Here is a 21,280-nt window from a genome sequence, read left to right as displayed (position 1 = left end):
TGTTGCTGGAAAATGGATATGATGCCTGTGTTATGATTTATCTAATGGGTACTCTTTATGTGATTTAGTTAATAAAAGGTTATGTAAACAAATACCGTGTATATTATAAATGTATATTGTATCATGTATTTTCAAGTAAACACAATGATATAGTAACTTGTTGACTTAACTCTAGGATGCCTACTTCAAGTGTTTTAGTACTAGTCTGTAATCTCAGGACACAACCTATGCCTGTCATGGCTGGCGTTGGTTTAATATAATATACCATTTAATAACATTTACTGAAATAGTTTACTTTCTTTTGTATATATATAATCGAAAATTGCACAAGATCTAATTCCAGAATAACTTAATCCACATTGCATTGAACTAATGCATTTCTATTTATAAGCATGGGTCTTGTTATTGAGAAAGGCGGCAGAGAAAGGACTGCGAAGTTTTGACTCTCAGTTCGGTTCCGTCAGACAGGAATGAGGTCAGATACACGAATGTTCATTGCAGACCGATTATTATTACACGGTTTATTCAGCCAATTGACTCCGACTAGGCGTGGTTTTGGACAAAAACAGGATAGAGACAGCCTGTGATTGGCTGTTTAGTGTAGCCTTTATTTCTCGCGAAGGGGATATAAAAGTGTGTAGCGTTGAACGGTATGTTTACAGTATACTGGCAGACCGATCAGGAAAGAGAGGACTATGAAAAAGTGCGACACTTCCATTCCTCCACATGGTTCTGTCACTGCAAAGGCGAGCTGCGCAGGCAGCGATATTATACCTCTCATAGGAAAGTTACAGAGTTGTTTTCAGCAGCGAAGTGCTCTAGGTATCACAGGGCGAGTTTTCAGTCGCACTGGCAGTTGAACGTTTGATTGCAGAACGTTGAACATTTTTAATTTGTTATTTCGTTCTCTTTTTTTGAAGATATACGCGCACTAGAGACTGACTGCGCAGCGTCTCCAAAACGGACGGAAAGATAGAGGAGACTTGCAATAACTTTTACGCAATCCGTCCAGTGTGGTTACAATAACATACGTTTATTGAGTGACTGAAAGAAAACCGATGCTATAACAACATTGGCAACTTTTGCATACTTTCTCAACATAACATAATTCTGAACAGCACTTTTTTTGGTACGTTTTCTGTCTAACCGAGAGATTGAGAAAGAAAGAGAAACGATGGTACAGCACATGAGCCACGCAGAGAGCACATATTCATTCTCTCCTGGTGGGGACTGCACCGATACCGGAGATATGGACTTGGAGATGGACGCGTCTCCGACTCCCGGGTCTCCGCTATCCTCCACGGGAGGGGACCGAGGCAACGTCGCCTGGTGTAAAACCCCCACGGGACACATCAAGAGACCGATGAACGCATTTATGGTGTGGTCTCAGATCGAGAGGAGAAAGATCATGGAGCAGAGCCCGGACATGCACAACGCTGAGATTTCCAAGCGGCTGGGCAAGCGCTGGAAACTGCTCAAAGACGCAGATAAGATCCCGTTCATCCGGGAAGCAGAGCGGCTGCGACTCAAGCACATGGCCGACTACCCTGACTACAAGTATCGGCCACGGAAGAAGGTTAAGACGCCCAGCTCCAAGACAGAGCGGGGAGAGAGAGGAGAGAAAGCAGCGGATAGAAGCGGGGGTTCTAGGTCCTCATCGAAAAGAAGCTCTGGGTCTAGGGGGAACAGCAGAGCGCACAAGCCGGGACAGGGGAGCGCCAAGCTGCCTACCCAGGGGCAGGGGTGTGCGACTCCCGCGGATCACCACACGCTCTACAAATCCAGGTCAGTGACTGGTGCCCGGCAGATACCAGACAAGCCAGCCAGGCGCGGCTACATGTTTAGCGGGGGAGGGAGCTTGGACAGCGGGCCGCCCTCTGTGGGAGTCCCAGGGAGTCCCGCACTGAGCAGCTCGTCTGAGTCCTGTGACCCGATGAGCCTGTATGAAGACCAGGCGACGGGGGCGAACGAAGCACTTTCCTCCAACCTTTCAACATCCTCACCATCATCGGCAGTCCGCCTCAGGTACACACGTGCGTCCTCTCCAACCCCGTCCGCCTCTCACTCCTCTTCGTCCTCCCTCTCTTCTTCCTCGGATGAAGAGCTGGAGGATGAGCGGTTCGAGCTACAGCCGAGCCCCGGGTTTGAGAGCATGTCTCTGGGCAGCATGGGACCATGTGAGTCGGAGCTCGACAGGGACCTGGACTGGAGCTTCGGCGAGTGTGGGGCGGGATCTCACTTTGACTTCCCCGACTACTGCACCCCCGAGGTCAGCGAGATGATATCGGGAGACTGGCTGGAGTCTACCATCTCCAACCTGGTCTTCACTTACTGAGCGGCGGAAAGGAGAGAAAACACAGAGAACAAGAGTGAAAGAGAAGCCCCGCCCCGCGCAAATCTACAACCCAGTGAGTGCGAGAGAAGAATCTTCAGACGTTCTTTCAGATTATTGGGGAGAGTGAAATGTGAGCTAAACTATCCCTCGTTTTGTAAAGAAAAGCCTAATATTAATGACATGTGTTTAGGTTAAAATGTGCAGGGTGTGTGTTTCAAAAACGTAATCGTCTGTTCCATGTGGGTATTGACAAAGACACGAACGGGGACAGACGGGCGCATTGTTGCCTGGTGCGCAGAACAGAAGGAAAGTGCATCGCTTGCATTTGGAGAGCGAAGAGAGAAGGACTCTGAGCCCGCCTCTTTTTGAAGTGACACACACACACACACACGGACTTACTGAACTGAAGTATTCAACCGGCCGCCAGGAGGAGGTTTGTAGGTTGATGGTGAACATGACTATGGGTAAATGGGCTTTTGGAGAGCTTGATGTTGCCATGGAGATGAAAGCAGTATTAGTGACCCTCTTCATGTGTTGTTCTCTGTGTGGGCGGGGTTTATGAAGGTAATATTCAGGTGGGGTTTTCTGAAGCTTAACATGCATGCGTTCCCTTGTGGAGTAGTCTGCACTGTTACATTGACTGATGCATCTGAAAATATGGTTATTACAATGACATTACCGCGCTGATTGTGTGTGCGTGTGCGAGTGATAGTGTGAGTGTGTGTGTGTGCGATCACAGAACACAGTTCACAAATCACCAGCTTTCCTATCAACGGCAGGACTTTTAATTAACAACTCAAACTCAGAATCTTTTCTCTGAAACCTTTTACACTCTGAATGCACATTTCAGGACCAATTCCCTTACTGCGCACCGCCTAGCACATCTGGCTGTAGTTATTCTATATCAGATGACGTTTTTTTTTTATATCGATGTATTTACACCAGCCGGACATGTTTTTTTTAATACTTTGAGGTATTGTTATCGTATAATAGGTCTTGTTTGTGTGTAAGCCATGCACCTGTCTGTATCCCTGTGCAGGAGGGCTAGAAGTGTATCTTATTTAAATGTTGAAATCTCTCACTTTTTAAAGGAGAACTCAGTAAGTGTCATTTTCTATATGTGTATTTTTGTACAATATCTATGGAGGGAGTGCCCGTCGGTGGTTCCTTGGATTCCTGATGTTCAAAGCCAGAGGGTCCGTTGTCACATAATCTGCTCCTTTATACAATGTTTACACTTGACAGTATCGCGCCACATGCTTCTTCTTAAAGGCACAGTGTACATATATTACACCAGCCAAGTAAAACACATTGACACGCTACTTACACTAGAGCGTCAACTGCACCCAGTGACTGTGTTTCAACAGGTGGTTTTGCATAACTTGGACCCAGATCTATTTGTGCTATCTTGTCAAGTCCTTGTCAAGGAGTGGCACGATGGCACAAACGGACTGGTACCCAGGCTACAGTATATCAGAATTGTTAAAAAGAGAGAAATATGCTGTTGGATTGAGAGAGAAAACATTGGTATGCTTTTATTGATACGTTTGTTTTGAAACCACTGGATGGAATGTGACACTCACACATTCTAAATGCCTGTTTGAGTCAGAGGGAGGTGGAGGGAGATGGGGGGAGGTGGAGGGAGGTGGGGGGAGGTGGAGGGAGGTGGAGGGATATGGAGGGAGGTGGAGGGAGGTGGAGGGAGATGGAGGGAGGTGGAGGGGGAGGTGGAGGGAGGTGGAGGGAGGTGGAGGGAGGTGGAGGGATATGGAGGGAGGTGGAGGGAGGTGGAGGGAGATGGAGGGAGGTGGGGGGAGGTGGAGGGAGGTGGAGGGAGGTGGAGGGAGGTGGAGGGAGGTGGAGGGAGGTGGAGGGAGATGGAGGGAGGTGGAGGGAGGTGGAGGGAGGTGGAGGGAGGTGGAGGGAGATGGAGGGAGGTGGAGGGAGGTGTATGAAGTGCTTCGATCATCTATCATTGCGCAATTGCATAATAAGAGTATGTCATGGTTTTTCTACCTGTTGGCTTACTTGGCTAAGACTAGCTAGCTAATTGTTTTCCTATATTATGGCAAATTAGCATTTGTATTTCAGATTCAGGTAAATGTATAGCTGTTGTGTTTAAGATTTCTTTTTTTTTAAGAATATCAATTGAAGATATTTATGTTTATTGACTGTACTATAATGCAGATACGATTGTGTTTCTATGTATAATGATCAACGACAGACACTAAAATTGCCATCTTTTGTCATTATGATGTTGAAGATGATTGTGGGCCAGGATCTTTAATGTAATTTTTTTTTTTTCATTTGTGCAATATGCTGTGTGTATGATCGTGTTTCCTCCAATCGAACCATATCTCATTTGAATATAGAACTCAACGCCAGCCAATCGGGTCAACGACTGCCTCAGACCTCTCTATACAGAGCATTTTTATTTGTTTGTTTGTATGTTTGTTTAGTTTTTTCCAAGACGGAAATAAAATCAGCTGGAACTGAATCTGTCCTCGTTGCGTTGATTTATTGGGAAAATTTAGGCGACTGGCGATTAATTACAGTAGCCTGGGTACCAGTGTGTTTGTACAATCATGCCACTTCTTGACACAAAATATGTCCTCCTCTTAGAGGAAAATAGGGGGCTCTGTAAAAGGTGTTTCTTTGTGTGCCAGGGTTGAGTTGAGTCTCAGAACAATAGAAGTGGCTCCTCTCTATCAATCGCCACGTGGAGAAAACGTGGCTGCCACGGCAACACTGTATCCGAGAGCGAGGAGGCCGCACACAATTGGCTGGGGACGCCATTTAACGTGCCTGCGTGTGTGTGAGGGGGAGCAGCTCAGCTATTTGGGATGGAGGAGCTGTGCCAAACATTTCCTCGACATGACTTCATTGGGGGAAGGGGACGAAGGCAGGTGTGTCTGTGTGTCTGACTGTGTGTGTGTGTGTCTTTTTGTCTGTGTGCTTGTGCATATGTGTGTGTGTGTGTGTCTGTCTGACTGTGTGTGTGTGTGTGTGTTCACTTATGCATGTATGTTTGTGTATGTGTGTGTGTGTTCACTTATGCATGTATGTGTGTGTGTGTGTGTGTGTGTGTGTGTGTGTGTGTGTGTGTGTGTGTGTGTGTGTGTGTGTGTGTGTGTTCACTTATGCATGTATGTGTGTGTGTATCTGTCTGTGTGTATGTGTGTGTGTGTTTGTCTATTCTAGTGGAATGTGCCAGAGCCTGCCTTCTGCCTCCTGCATTGAAATTAATTACTTCTGGTGTCTGGTGCATCTAATGACAGAGACAGTTCAATAAGGACAGATGTATAGTATTTAGTATGGATTCATTAAGGGTTATGGACAGAGACAGTTCAATAAGGAAGGAGACCCTCCCTGATGTATAGTATTTAGTATGGATTCATTAAGGGTTAGGGACAGAGACAGTTCAATAAGGAAGGAGACCCTCCCTGATGTATAGTATTTAGTATGGATTCATTAAGGGTTAGGGACAGAGACAGTTCAATAAGGAAGGAGACCCTCCCTGATGTATAGTATTTAGTATGGATTCATTAAGGGTTAGGGACAGAGACAGTTCAATAAGGAAGGAGACCCTCCCTGATGTATAGTATTTAGTATGGATTCATTAATAATTTCCCTCAGTGTTATGGAGAGCCGAGATGGGAACTTATTAGGTTGACATCTCTAGCAGGGTAATGAAAATGATCGGCCTACGTCCCAAATGGCACCCTATCCCCAATGTAGTGCACTACTTTCCACCAATATAGTGCACTACTTTTGACCAGATCCCTTGCCCATGCCCTGGTCAAAAGCAGAGCACTACCGTACATAGGGAAAATGATTCCATTTTGGATGTAGCCTAGGACAGATGATGGTGAGGGTCATTACATAGACTGTCTTTAATAAGGAGTACGCAGCTCAGACTGTCTTTAATAAGGAGCAGGCAGCTCAGACTGTCTTTAATAAGGACCAGGTAGCTCAGACTGTCTTTAATAAGGAGCAGGTAGCTCATACTGGCTTTAATAAGGAGTAGGCAGCTCAGACTGTCTTTAATAAGGAGCAGGTAGCTCAGACTGTCTTTAATAAGGAGCAGGCAGCTCAGACTGTCTTTAATAAGGAGCAGGCAGCTCAGACTGTCTTTAATAAGGAGCAGACAGCTCAGACTGGCTTTAATAAGGAGCAGGCAGCTCAGACTGTCTTTAATAAGTAGCAGGCAGCTAAGACTGTCTTTAATAAGGAGCAGGTAGCTCAGACGGACTTTATTTAGGAGCAGGCAACTAAGACTGTCTTTAAAACAGAACAGGGAGCTCAGACTGTCTTTAATAAGGAGCAGGCAGCTCAGACTGTCTTTAATAAGGAGTAGGCAGATCAGACTGTCTTTAATAAGGAGCAGGCAGCTCAGACTGTCTTTAATAAGGAGCAGGCAGCTCAGACTGTCTTTAATAAGGAGCTGGCAGCTCAGACTGTCTTAAATAAGAAGCAGGCAGCTCAGACTGTCTTTAATAAGGAGCAGGTAGCTCAGACGGACTTTATTTAGGAGCAGGCAACTAAGACTGTCTTTAAAACAGAACAGGGAGCTCAGACTGTCTTTAATAAGGAGCAGGCAGCTCAGACTGTCTTTAATAAGGAGTAGGCAGATCAGACTGTCTTTAATAAGGAGCAGGCAGCTCAGACTGTCTTTAATAAGGAGCAGGCAGCTCAGACTGTCTTTAATAAGGAGCAGGCAGCTCAGACTGTCTTTAATAAGGAGCAGGCAGCTCAGACTGTCTTTAATAAAGATCAGACAGCTCAGACTGTCTTCAATAAGGAGCAGGCAGCTCAGACTGTCTTTAATAAGGAGCAGACAGCTCAGACTGGCTTTAATAAGGAGCAGGCAGCTCAGACTGTCTTTAATAAGGAGCAGGCAGCTAAGACTGTCTTTAATAAGGAGCAGGTAGCTCAGACGGACTTTATTTAGGAGCAGGCAACTAAGACTGTCTTTAAAACAGAACAGGGAGCTCAGACTGTCTTTAATAAGGAGCAGGCAGCTCAGACTGTCTTTAATAAGGAGCTGGCAGCTCAGACTGTCTTTAATAAGGAGCAGGAAGCTCAGACTGTCTTAAATAAGGAGCAGGCAGCTCAGACTGTCTTTAATAAGGAGTAGGCAGATCAGACTGTCTTTAATAAGGAGCAGGCAGATCAGACTGTCTTTAATAAGGAGCAGGCAGGTCAGACTGTCTTTAATAAGGAGCAGGCAGCTAAGACTGTCTTTAATAAGGAGCAGGCAGCTCAGACTGTCTTTAATAAAGATCAGACAGCTCAGACTGTCTTCAATAAGGAGCAGGCAGCTCAGACTGTCTTTAATAAGGAGCAGACAGCTCAGACTGTCTTTAATAAGGAGAAGGCAGCTCAGACTGTCTTTAATAAGGAGCAGGCAGCTCAGACTGTCTTTAATAAGGAGCAGGCAGCTAAGACTGTCTTTAATAAGGAGCAGGTAGCTCAGACGGACTTTATTTAGGAGCAGGCAACTAATACTGTCTTTAAAACAGAACAGGGAGCTCAGACTGTCTTTAATAAGGAGCAGGCAGCTCAGACTGTCTTTAATAAGGAGTAGGCAGATCAGACTGTCTTTAATAAGGAGCAGGCAGCTCAGACTGTCTTTAATAAGGAGCAGGCAGCTCAGACTGTCTTTAATAAGGAGCAGGCAGCTAAGACTGTCTTTAATAAGGAGCAGGTAGCTTAGACAGACTTTATTTAGGAGCAGGCAACTAAGACTGTCTTTAAAACAGAACAGGGAGCTCAGACTGTCTTTAATAAGGAGCAGGCAGCTCAGACTGTCTTTAATAAGGAGTAGGCAGATCAGACTGTCTTTAATAAGGAGCAGGCAGCTCAGACTGTCTTTAATAAGGAGCAGGCAGCTCAGACTGTCTTTAATAAGGAGCTGGCAGCTCAGACTGTCTTTAATAAGGAGCAGGAAGCTCAGACTGTCTTAAATAAGGAGCAGGCAGCTCAGACTGTCTTTAATAAGGAGTAGGCAGATCAGACTGTCTTTAATAAGGAGCAGGCAGCTCAGACTGTCTTTAATAAGGAGCAGGCAGCTCAGACTGTCTTTAATAAGGAGCTGGCAGCTCAGACTGTCTTTAATAAGGAGCAAGAAGCTCAGACTGTCTTAAATAAGGAGCAGGCAGCTCAGACTGTCTTTAATAAGGAGCAGGTAGCTCAGACGGACTTTATTTAGGAGCAGGCAACTAAGACTGTCTTTAAAACAGAACAGGGAGCTCAGACTGTCTTTAATAAGGAGCAGGCAGCTCAGACTGTCTTTAATAAGGAGCAGGCAGCTCAGACTGTCTTTAATAAGGAGCAGGCAGCTCAGACTGTCTTCAATAAGGAGCAGGCAGCTCAGACTGTCTTTAATAAGGAGCTGGCAGCTCAGACTGTCTTTAATAAGGAGCAGGAAGCTCAGACTGTCTTAAATAAGGAGCAGGCAGCTCAGACTGTCTTTAATCAGGAGCAGGTAGCTCAGACAGACTTTATTTAGGAGCAGGCAACTAAGACTGTCTTTAAAACAGAACAGGGAGCTCAGACTGTCTTTAATAAGGAGCAGGCAGCTCAGACTGTCTTTAATAAGGAGTAGGCAGATCAGACTGTCTTTAATAAGGAGCAGGCAGCTCAGACTGTCTTTAATAAGGAGCAGGCAGCTCAGACTGTCTTTAATAAGGAGCTGGCAGCTCACACTGTCTTTAATAAGGAGCAGGAAGCTCAGACTGTCTTTAATAAGGAGCAGGTAGCTCAGACTGTCTTCAATAAGAAGCAGGAAGCTCAGACTGTCTTAAATAAGGAGCAGGCAGCTCAGACTGTCTTTAATAAAGAGCTGGCAGCTCAGACTGTCTTTAATAAGGAGCAGTAAGCTCAGACTGTCTTTAACAATGAGCAGGTAGCTCAGACTGTCTTTAATAAGGAGCAGGAAGCTCAGACTGTCTTAAATAAGGAGCAGGCAGCTCAAACTGTCTTAAATAAGGAGCAGGCAGCTCAGACTGTCTTTAATAAGGAGCAGGAAGCTCAGACTGTCTTAAATAAGGAGCAGGCAGCTCAGACTGTCTTTAATAAGGAGTAGGCAGATCAGACTGTCTTTAATAAGGAGCAGGCAGATCAGACTGTCTTTAATAAGGAGCAGGCAGGTCAGACTGTCTTTAATAAGGAGCATGCAGCTAAGACTGTCTTTAATAAGGAGCAGGCAGCTCAGACTGTCTTTAATAAAGATCAGACAGCTCAGACTGTCTTCAATAAGGAGCAGGCAGCTCAGACTGTCTTTAATAAGGAGCAGACAGCTCAGACTGTCTTTAATAAGGAGCAGGCAGCTCAGACTGTCTTTAATAAGGAGCAGGCAGCTCAGACTGTCTTTAATAAGGAGCAGGCAGCTAAGACTGTCTTTAATAAGGAGCAGGTAGCTCAGACGGACTTTATTTAGGAGCAGGCAACTAATACTGTCTTTAAAACAGAACAGGGAGCTCAGACTGTCTTTAATAAGGAGCAGGCAGCTCAGACTGTCTTTAATAAGGAGTAGGCAGATCAGACTGTCTTTAATAAGGAGCAGGCAGCTCAGACTGTCTTTAATAAGGAGCAGGAAGCTCAGACTGTCTTTAATAAGGAGCAGGCAGCTAAGACTGTCTTTAATAAGGAGCAGGTAGCTTAGACAGACTTTATTTAGGAGCAGGCAACTAAGACTGTCTTTAAAACAGAACAGGGAGCTCAGACTGTCTTTAATAAGGAGCAGGCAGCTCAGACTGTCTTTAATAAGGAGTAGGCAGATCAGACTGTCTTTAATAAGGAGCAGGCAGCTCAGACTGTCTTTAATAAGGAGCAGGCAGCTCAGACTGTCTTTAATAAGGAGCTGGCAGCTCAGACTGTCTTTAATAAGGAGCAGGAAGCTCAGACTGTCTTAAATAAGGAGCAGGCAGCTCAGACTGTCTTTAATAAGGAGTAGGCAGATCAGACTGTCTTTAATAAGGAGCAGGCAGCTCAGACTGTCTTTAATAAGGAGCAGGCAGCTCAGACTGTCTTTAATAAGGAGCTGGCAGCTCAGACTGTCTTTAATAAGGAGCAAGAAGCTCAGACTGTCTTAAATAAGGAGCAGGCAGCTCAGACTGTCTTTAATAAGGAGCAGGTAGCTCAGACGGACTTTATTTAGGAGCAGGCAACTAAGACTGTCTTTAAAACAGAACAGGGAGCTCAGACTGTCTTTAATAAGGAGCAGGCAGCTCAGACTGTCTTTAATAAGGAGCAGGCAGCTCAGACTGTCTTTAATAAGGAGCAGGCAGCTCAGACTGTCTTCAATAAGGAGCAGGCAGCTCAGACTGTCTTTAATAAGGAGCTGGCAGCTCAGACTGTCTTTAATAAGGAGCAGGAAGCTCAGACTGTCTTAAATAAGGAGCAGGCAGCTCAGACTGTCTTTAATCAGGAGCAGGTAGCTCAGACAGACTTTATTTAGGAGCAGGCAACTAAGACTGTCTTTAAAACAGAACAGGGAGCTCAGACTGTCTTTAATAAGGAGCAGGCAGCTCAGACTGTCTTTAATAAGGAGTAGGCAGATCAGACTGTCTTTAATAAGGAGCAGGCAGCTCAGACTGTCTTTAATAAGGAGCAGGCAGCTCAGACTGTCTTTAATAAGGAGCTGGCAGCTCACACTGTCTTTAATAAGGAGCAGGAAGCTCAGACTGTCTTTAATAAGGAGCAGGTAGCTCAGACTGTCTTCAATAAGAAGCAGGAAGCTCAGACTGTCTTAAATAAGGAGCAGGCAGCTCAGACTGTCTTTAATAAAGAGCTGGCAGCTCAGACTGTCTTTAATAAGGAGCAGTAAGCTCAGACTGTCTTTAACAATGAGCAGGTAGCTCAGACTGTCTTTAATAAGGAGCAGGAAGCTCAGACTGTCTTAAATAAGGAGCAGGCAGCTCAAACTGTCTTAAATAAGGAGCAGGCAGCTCAGACCGTCTTTAATAAGGAGCAGGCAGCTCAGACTGTCTTTAATAAGGAGCAGGCAGCTCAGACTGTCTTTAATAAGGAGCAGGTAGCTCAGACTGTCTTTAATAAGGAGCAGGCAGCTCAAACTGTCTTTAATAAGGAGCAGGTAGCTCAGACTGTCTTTAATAAGGAGCAGGCAACTAAGACTGTCTTTAAAACAGAGCAGGGAGCTCAGACTGTCTTTAATAAGGAGCAGGCAGCTCATATGGTCTTTAATAAGGAGCAGGCAGCTCAGACTGTCTTTAAAAGGGAGCAGGCAGCTCAGACTGTCTTTAATAAGGAGCAGGCAGCTCAGACTGTCTTTAATAAGGATCAGGCAACTAAGACTGTCTTTAATAAGGAACAGGCAACTAAGACTGTCTAATAAGGAGCAGGCACCCACTCACACAAAGAAATGTGTGCATAAAAAGTCAAAAATCTTCTTGTTAATGCTGATGGACATGAAGCATTTAAACCAGATGACAAATTATAAAATAAAGAAAACATTCAATACATTGGAAAGATGTTCCCATTTGCCATGCCTAGCTAAAGTTGCGCTCTAGTGACTCCCTGGGGCCGTCTGGGTGCCTGAAGGCTGACTTCGGTTGTCAGATGAAAGGTGTTTCCTCTGACACATTGGTGCATTGCTTCCGGATTAAGCGGGCGGGTCTTAAGGATCGCGGTTTGGCGGGTCGTGTTTCAGAGGGCGCATGACTCCACCGTCGCCTCTCCCCGAGCCCGTTGGAGAGTTGCAGCGATGAGACAAGATCCAAAATGGATATTACGAAACTGGGGAGAAAAAAAGGGGGTTAAAAAAATTAAAAAAGTAGTGGCATGGATCAGAAATCCAGTCAGTATTTGGTGTTACCACCATTTGCCTCAAGCAGCATGACACATCTTCTTCATTTGATTGGGCTGTAGATTGTGGCCTGTGGAATATTGTCCCACTCCTCTTCCATGGGGGCTGTGCAAAATGCGCTGGATATTGGCGGAAACTCGAACAAGCTGTCGTACACGTTGATCCAGAACATGCCAAACATGCTCAATGGGTGACATGTCTGCTTAAGAAACACGATAGGAGACAGAGAGCTGGTTTCAAGCGCAGAGTGCAGCAGGGCTTTAATGGAAGGGACCATAGGAGGAGGCCGGTAGCTGGGTCCAGGGGCAGGCAGAAGGTCATACACAGGAGTAGGTAGGTAGCTGGGTCCAGGGGCAGGCAGAAGGTCATACACAGGAGGAGGTAGGTAGCTGGGTCCAGTGGCAGGCAGAAGGTCATACACAGGAGGAGGTAGGTAGCTGGGTCCAGGGGCAGGCAGAAGGTCATACACAGGAGGAGGCAGGTAGCTGGGTCCAGTGGCAGGCAGAAGGTCATACACAGGAGGAGGCAGGTAGCTGGGTCCAGGGGCAGGCAGAAGGTCATACACAGGAGGAGGTAGGTATCTGGGTCCAGGGGCAGGCAGAAGGTCATACACGGTAGGTCCAAAAATGGCAACAGTACAGGCAGGTAATAGGCGTCGTGAGTGAGGCAGGCAAAAACGATCATACACGGGAGGTGAGAAGGACGGGAATAAACAGAACTCCGAAAAAGTGTGTCTCAAAACAAAACCTCACAGTGATGGGGTGCAAATAACTGAACTAAATAGTGTGGGATGATGACATGCAGGTGTGTGGACAGGTGATCAGAATTCAGGTGATTGGGATCTGGAGAGTGAGCTGCATTCTGGGGGATCTATGTGTTTAAGTGTGAGTTGGATGCAGCTGTTACAGTCTGGTGAGTATGAAGGCCATGATTTGTATTTATTTTATTATAGGAACAGTGGGTTAACTGCCTTGTTCAGGTGTTTACCTTGTCAGCTCAGGGATTCAATCTTGCAACCTTTCGGTTACTAGTCCAACGCTTTAAACACTAGGCTACCCTGTCACACTATGATCACACCAGATACTGACTGGTTTTCTGATTCACGCCCCTACTTTTTTTTAAGGTATCGGTGACCAACAGATTTCTATCTGTATTCCAAGTAATGTGAAATCTATAGATAAGGGCCTAATGAATTGATTTCAATTGACTGTTTTTATTATATGAACTGTAACTCAGTAAACTCTCTGAAATTGTTGCATGTTGCGTTTATATTTTTGTTCAATGTAGTTTGCACAGACGACTTCAGCCATATGAAAAACATTCCAATACAAAATATACCTAGCTATCTAGCTTCATTTGCTTGTAGCTTGCTTCTCATTCAACTTGTGTTAGCTAGCTAGCTACTGCTGCTAGCCTGTTATTAGCTAGTTACAGCTGCTAGCCTGCTACTAGCTAGCTACTGCTGCTAGCCTGCTATTAGCTAGTTACAGCTGCTAGCCTGTATTTGTTAATTGGCAGTCAAGCATCGATCATGTCACCAGATTCAGGCTCTCAATATTTATTGGAAAGGAGCATCAAGATCACCACCCTGTGAAGTTCATAAGTTATTTAATCTGTAGCCTAATAAACTGCATGGTTTCCCGAGTCGTAAAAGATCCCACCATGTCAAACAAACAAATGATCTGTTGGCATTTATAAAATTATATTGAAACTTCTTGTTCCCATCACAGCTGTCGTAATTTTCTTTTAAATGGTATGACTTTACTCGCATAAAAACGGTGGATGGAAGCGTGGTTTTCAGCAAGGTTTCCATCCAATTGGCGACAGATTTGAATGTGAATATAAAAAATCCAGATATGTTTCCATCAAATATACCTGTTGCAGATAAAAGGCTGTCTGTGATGACATAGTGCACATAAAAATTACTTTTGCGGTTATATTCCCATATACCAAATAATGAATACAAGTTAAATGGGTTTCCATTCATTTTCAAAAAATATGTTGCGTTATATTGCGAATGTGCCAACTCTGGTCTTGGCGGTGCACTATAGCCAACTGCGTGGAGAAACAGTGCAGGTAGGATAACCTACATCAGAAACATGACAGGTAGGATAACCTACATCAGAAACAGTGCAGGTAGGTTAACCTACATCAGAAACAGGACAGGTAGGATAACCTACATCAGAAACAGTGCAGGTAGGATAACCTACATCAGAAACAGTGCAGGTAGGTTAACCTACATCAGAAACAGGACAGGTAGGATAACCTACATCAGAAACAGTGCAGGTAGGTTAACCTACATCAGAAACAGGACAGGTAGGATAACCTACATCAGAAACAGTGCAGGTAGGATAACCTACATCAGAAACATGACAGGTAGGATAACCTACATCAGAAACAGTGCAGGTAGGTTAACCTACATCAGAAACAGGACAGGTAGGATAACCTACATCAGAAACAGTGCAGGTAGGATAACCTACATCAGAAACAGTGCAGGTAGGTTAACCTACATCAGAAACAGGACAGGTAGGATAACCTACATCAGAAACAGGACAGGTAGGATAACCTACATCAGAAACAGTGCAGGTAGGATAAGCTACATCAGAAACAGTGCAGGCAGGATAACCTACATCAGAAACAGTGCAGGTAGGATAACCTACATCAGAAACAGGACAGGTAGGTTAACCTACATCAGAAACAGGACAGGTAGGATAACCTACATCAGAAACAGGACAGGTAGGATAACCTACATCAGAAACAGGACAGGTAGGATAACCTACATCAGAAACAGGACAGGTAGGATAACCTACATCAGAAACAGGACAGGTAGGATAACCTACATCAGAAACAGGACAGGTAGGATAACCTACATCAGAAACAGGACAGGTAGGATAACCTACATCGTTGGTAACCAACCTTCTCTGAGTCAAAATGCAAGCCGATATCTACTGCTTCAAAAAAAAGATGAATTAAAAAACGTAAGCTTACGCAACATTAACCAATTAAAAATAGTTATGTAGCAATGAGTTTTGTGCAGTAGGCTACATTATCACTGCTTATTGGCTAAGCTCAGTAGGCTATAGGCCCAATACATTTTCACCGCATTTTGGCTATGCTTGAATTGCCCTGCCAATGTTGTTCTTCTGAGACCATTTAGAAATTATATATATAAAAAAAAAAAAAATGTATTTATTCGTTTTCTATTTTTTTTAAATCCAATAATTTCGGGGAAGTGCAAAACTTTGACATTTCAGAAACAGGAAGGTAGCACCTCAAAATGTGACGGCGAAGTTTAACTCCGTGTTGAGCTTCCACACTTTTACAACATTAGAAGAACCACAGAAGAGGTGGATAATAAACATTATACATGACAAGTTCACAGTGAGAAATCACACCAGGGTGTGCAAACGTCATTTCCAAGCTGAGGACTTGATGGAGCCTTCGACCAGCATCGGGCGCAGGGAGCTCTGGTTGTTCTCTTCCAGTAGAACAGCTACAACATACGACACACTCGGGCCCTGCTGTAGGCTTGTTATTCTCCATCTCTCTCTCTCTCTCTCTCTCTCTCTCTCTCTCTCTCTCTCTCTCTCTCTCTCTCTCTCTCTCTCTCTCTCTCTCTCTCTCTCTCTCTCTCTCTCTCTCTCTCTCTCTCTCTCTCTTTCTATCTTTCACTTGCTTGTTTCTCTCTATGTGTACTCCCAACATTCTCCATTTCTCTCTCTCTCAATTCAATTTCAAGTCAAAGGGACGTTTCGGCATGGGACACATATCTTTACATTGCCATAGCAAGTGAAATAGACAATAAACAAAAGTTGAATAAACTATCAGAAATTAACACAAATTTCAAAAGAATAGAGACCTTTTACATGTTATATTATGGCTATGTTCAGTGTTGTAACAATGTGCAAATAGCTGAAGTACAAAAGGGACAACAAATAAACAGATAAATATCTGTCTCTGCTTCTCTCCCTCCATCACTCTGTTCTGCCACAGTAGGAGTTAGGAGTTATTCAGAGGGAGGGTTCACTGGTTGTAATATTAAATTAAATCAAACTTTATTTGTCACATGCGCCGAATACAACAAGTGTAGACCTTACTGTGAAAGTCTTACTTACAAGCCCTCAACCAACCGTGCCGTTCAAGGAAAGTTAAGAACATTTTTACCAAATAATCGAGAGTAAAAACACAATAACATAACAATAATGAGGCTATATACAGGGGTTACCGGTACGGAGTCAGTGTGTGTGGGTACAGGTTAGTTGAGGTAATTTGTACTGTAGGTAGGGGTGAAGTGACTATGCATAGATAATGAACAGTGAGTGGTAGCAGTGTACAAAACAAAAGGGGGTGGGGGGGGGGTTCAATGTAAATAGTCCGGGTGGCCATTTTATTAATTGTTCAGCAGTCTTATGGCTTGGGGACAGAAGCTGTTAAGGAGCCTTTTGGTCCTAGGCTTGGCACTCCGGTACTGCTTGCTGTGCGGTAGCAGAGAAAACAGTCTATGACTTGGCTGACTGGAGTCTCTGACAATTCTATGGGCTTTCCTCTGACACCACCTATTATATAGGTCCTGGATGGCAAGAAGCTTGGCCCAAGTGATGTACTGGGCCGTACGCACTACCCTCTGTAGTGCCTTACGCTCAGATGCCAAGCAGTTGCCGTACCAGGCGGTGATGCAACCGGTCAGGATGCTCTCGATGGTGCAGCTGTAGAACTTTGTCAGGATCTGGGGACACTTTCCAAATCTTTTCAGTCTCCTGAGGGGGAGAAGGTGTTGTCGTGCCCTCTTCTTGACTGACTTGGTGTGTTTGGACCATGATAGTTTGTTGGAGATGTGGACACCAAGGAACTTGAAACTCTCGACCCGCTCCACTACAGCCCCGTCGATGTTAATGGGGGCCTGTTCCTGTAGTCTACGATTAGCTTATTTTTTCTTGCTCAAATTGTTCTGGCACCACACTGCCAGTTCTCCCTACAGGCTGCCTCATCGTTGGTAGTGATCAGGCCTACCACTGTTGTGTCGTCAGCAAACTTGATGATGGTGTTGTAGTCGTGTTTGGCCACGCAGGCGTGGGTGAACAGGGAGTACAGGAGGGGAATAAGTACACACCCCTGAGGGGCCCCAGAGTTGAGGATCAGTGTGGCAGACGTGTTGTTGCCTACCCTTACCACCTGGGGGTCAGCCCGTCAGGAAGTCCAGGATCCAGTTGCAGAGGGAGGTGTTTAGTCCCAGGGTCCTTAGCTTAGTGATGAGCTTTGAGGGCACTAAAAGTCAATGAACAGCATTCTCACATAGGTGTTCCTTTTGTCCAGGTGGAAAAGGGCAGTGTGGAGCGCAATAGAGATTGAATCATCTGTGGATCTGTTGGGGCGGTATGTTAATTGGAGTGGGTCTAGGGTATCCGGGAGGATGCTGTTGATGTGAGCCATGACTAGCCTTTCAAAGCACTTCATGGCATAATATTCATCAAATAATATTCATCAAATAATATTCACTTCATGACCATAATATAAACTTCATGGCATAATATATAGCAATGACACAATGTTATGTCATTTCTAATCTATTTCTTATTCATTTTAATGTGTTCATAATTCCCATAGGTTTGCAACTTATGCCCACCTAATGGCCTTCTGGAAGGTCATCGAACGGGACAAGACACAACATGATTAGTGTAATGAGAGTCAGAGCAGCGGCAAATAAGAACAAGGAGGCCACATGCCAAAGCAACGCAAAGGTAAATACAATCTTTGACAAAGACAGTTTAAGAAAGTGGCTACTTGAAAAATAACCAAAAGACACCAAAGCAACAGCATCAGTCATTCTAATGTCACAGAGCCCTCCTGATCTGTACAAAACAGCCATGTCACTGTCACAGAGCCCTCACTGTCACAGAGCCCTCCTGATCTGTACAACACAGCCATGTCACTGTCACAGAGCCCTCCTGATCTGTACAAAACAGCCATGTCACTGTCACAGAGCCCTCACTGTCACAGAGCCCTCCTGATCTGTACAAAACAGCCATGTCACTGTCACAGAGCCCTCACTGTCACAGAGCCCTCCTGATCTGTAAAAAACAGCCATGTCACTGTCACAGAGCCCTCACTGTCACAGAGCCCTCCTGATCTGTACAAAACAGCCATGTCACTGTCACAGAGCCCTCACTGTCACAGAGCCCTCCTGATCTGTACAACACAGCCATGTCACTGTCACAGAGCCCTCACTGTCACAGAGCCCTCACTGTCACAGAGCCCTCACTGTCACAGAGCCCTCCTGATCTGTACAAAACAGCCATGTCACTGTCACAGAGCCCTCACTGTCACAGAGCCCTCCTGATCTGTACAAAACAGCCATGTCACTGTCATAGAGCCCTCACTGTCACAGAGCCCTCACTGTCACAGAGCCCTCCTGATCTGTACAAAACAGCCATGTCACTGTCACAGAGCCCTCCTGATCTGTAAAAAACAGCCATGTCACTGTCACAGAGCCCTCACTGTCACAGAGCCCTCCTGATCTGTACCAAACAGCCATGTCACTGTCACAGAGCCCTCAATGTCACAGAGCCCTCCTGATCTGTACAAAACAGCCATGTCACTGTCACAGAGCCCTCACTGTCACAGAGCCCTCCTGATCTGTAAAAAACAGCCATGTCACTGTCACAGAGCCCTCCTGATCTGTACCAAACAGCCATGTCACTGTCACAGAGCCCTCCTGATCTGTACAAAACAGCCATGTCACTGTCACAGAGCCCTCCTGATCTGTACCAAACAGCCATGTCACTGTCACAGAGCCCTCCTGATCTGTACCAAACAGCCATGTCACTGTCACAGAGCCCGGTTCCATCTTTCATTCCACTGGAATATTGATAATAGCTCCTGGTTGAAGGAGAGATAATACTGTGAATGGTTTTACTCAATAGTTATTGAGGCGTGGTTTCTCTTCCTTTTAAGGCAGTGTTATTCAAACTTTTTCAGCGGGGACAGCATTTTTTTTTTTTTTTTTTTGGGGGGGGGGGGGGGGGGGGGGGGATTTCTGGTTACCCCACTCCTCCCCAAATCTGAAGACACAACCTTAAAATGTTGATGTTTACATCAATAAATAACCTTAAATTCATTATATCTTGATGTTTACATTTATTTAACTAGGCAAGATCAAATTCTTATTTTCAATGACTGCGTACCCCGGCCAAACCCTAACGACGCTATTGTGCAATGCACTTTGAGACTCGCCAATCACGCCCGGTTGTGATACAGCCTGGAATTGAACCAATTGAACAAATAACCTTCACTTTATTACATTTTGATGATTACATGAACAAATGACCTTACAATTCATTACATTTTGTATGTTTACATCAACAAATGACCTTCCATTCATTACATTTCGTATGTTTACATCAACAAATGACCTTCCAATTCATTACATTTTGTATGTTTACATCAACAAATGACCTTCCATTCTGTAACGAAGACGCTGTGAGTCGAGAAGCAGCTGGTGAGTTTAATAAGACAACGAACACGGAACGAGACAAAACAGGAGTAGCGTCTTGACATGAAACACATATTCAATACTGCCTTGGGAATGAACCTACGGGAGTAACAGACATAGGAGGGGTTGTCATTGAAGTGACGGAGTCCAGGTGAGTCTCATAATGAGGCGCGTAATGATGGTTGTCAGGACCAGTGATTAGTAAACCGGCGCCGTCGAGAGCCGGAGAAGGGGAGCGGGTAAACCGGCGCCGTCGAGAGCCAGAGAGGGGGAGCGGGTAAACCGGCGCCGTCGAGAGCCAGAGAGGGGGAGCGGGTAAACCGGCGCCGTCGAGAGCCAGAGAGGGGGAGCGGGTAAACCGGCGCCGTCGAGAGCCGGAGAGGGGGAGCGGGTAAACCGGCGCCGTCGAGAGCCGGAGAGGGGGAGCGGGTAAACCGGCGCCGTTGAGAGCCGGAGAGGGGGAGCGGGTAAACCGGCGCCGTCGAGAGCCAGCGAGGGGGAGCGGGTATAGACGTGACACATTCATTACATTTGGAAGTTTAGATCAACAAATAACCTTCAATTCATTACATTTTTACATTTACATCAACAAAAAACCTTCAAGTCACTAAATTTTCATCTCTCTTATCGAATGATATCAAATGATATCAAAGTGTCAAGTGTCTCTGGATGTCAGAGGAAGATGTGAAGGCTCCCTTACCAGAGGAGTTCAAGGAGGGTTATCCCGTCACCCAAGTGGTCATCGACTGCACAGAGTTGCACTGCCAGACACCATCATCTCTGCTTCTTCAAAGTGAGGTCTTCGCCACGTACAAGTGTCACTGCACCTTCAAAGACATGATTGGGATGGTGCCACATGTTGCCACATGGTACCATCACATTTGTATCTTCTGTCTGCTGTTTCGATCAGCGACAAAGAGCTACTGAAGCAGTCCAGAATTGTGCTTCTCACACAGAGGATGGGAATCATGGTGGACAAGGGTTCTTGTGGACGACATCCTGCCTTGTAAGGTTCAGGTTCACCGACAGGCTATCCTCTCGAAGAGGACCCAGACGCTAGCCTTAGATGTGCGTTAGGCCCAGTCAGTTGGGCAACTGGCGATTGAGAGTTCACGTGGAGAGATGCATCAGGAAGGTGAAGGAGAAAAAACTCTTTGACACCGCCCTCCCTCCTCTTCATCACAGGTAGCATCAACCAACTGTACTCGGTTGCTTCCTGGTCAACTACCAGAATAGACCTCTGGTCAAAGGAGAAGTGATGCCAAAACCCTCTGGACAGCCACCCCGTACCCATAGCCAGCCTTGGCAGCTACCCCGTACCCATAGCCAGATTGGCAGCCACCCTGTACCTATAGCCAGCCTTGGCAGCTATCCCGTACCCATAGCCAGCTTGGACAGCCACCCCGTACCCATAGCCAGCCTTGGCAGCTACCCCGTACCTATAGCCAGCCTTGACAGCTACCCCGTACCCATAGCCAGCCTTGGCAGCCACCCCGTACCCATAGCCAGCCTTGGCAGCCACCCCGTACCCATACCCAGCCTTGGCAGCCACCCTGTACCCGTAGCCAGCCTTGGCAGCCACCCCGTACCCATACCCAGCCTTGGCAGCTACCCCGTACCTATAGCC

General features: G+C 45.6%; 1 protein-coding gene across 1 annotated transcript; it reads left to right on the top strand.

Annotated features, from left to right (window-relative positions):
* Positions 1–654: 654 nt before the first annotated feature.
* On the top strand, positions 655–3,277 carry LOC129820286 (transcription factor SOX-4-like). The gene has a single exon (XM_055877350.1). The coding sequence runs from the start codon at positions 1,175–1,177 to the stop codon at positions 2,333–2,335; it is 1,161 nt and encodes a 386-aa protein (XP_055733325.1). The 5' UTR covers positions 655–1,174; the 3' UTR covers positions 2,336–3,277.
* Positions 3,278–21,280: the final 18,003 nt, after the last annotated feature.

Source organism: Salvelinus fontinalis, chromosome 22 (assembly GCF_029448725.1).
Source record: "Salvelinus fontinalis isolate EN_2023a chromosome 22, ASM2944872v1, whole genome shotgun sequence".
NCBI classification, from domain to species: Eukaryota; Metazoa; Chordata; class Actinopteri; order Salmoniformes; family Salmonidae; genus Salvelinus; species Salvelinus fontinalis.
The sequence above is the reverse complement of the archived record's forward strand: the minus strand, read 5'-3'. Positions and strand labels throughout refer to the sequence as shown.

Bases quoted from the DNA above. Each gene is read 5' to 3' on its own strand.
- LOC129820286 (XM_055877350.1), top strand. From the start codon at position 1,175: ATGGTACAGCACATGAGCCACGCAGAGAGCACATATTCATTCTCTCCT.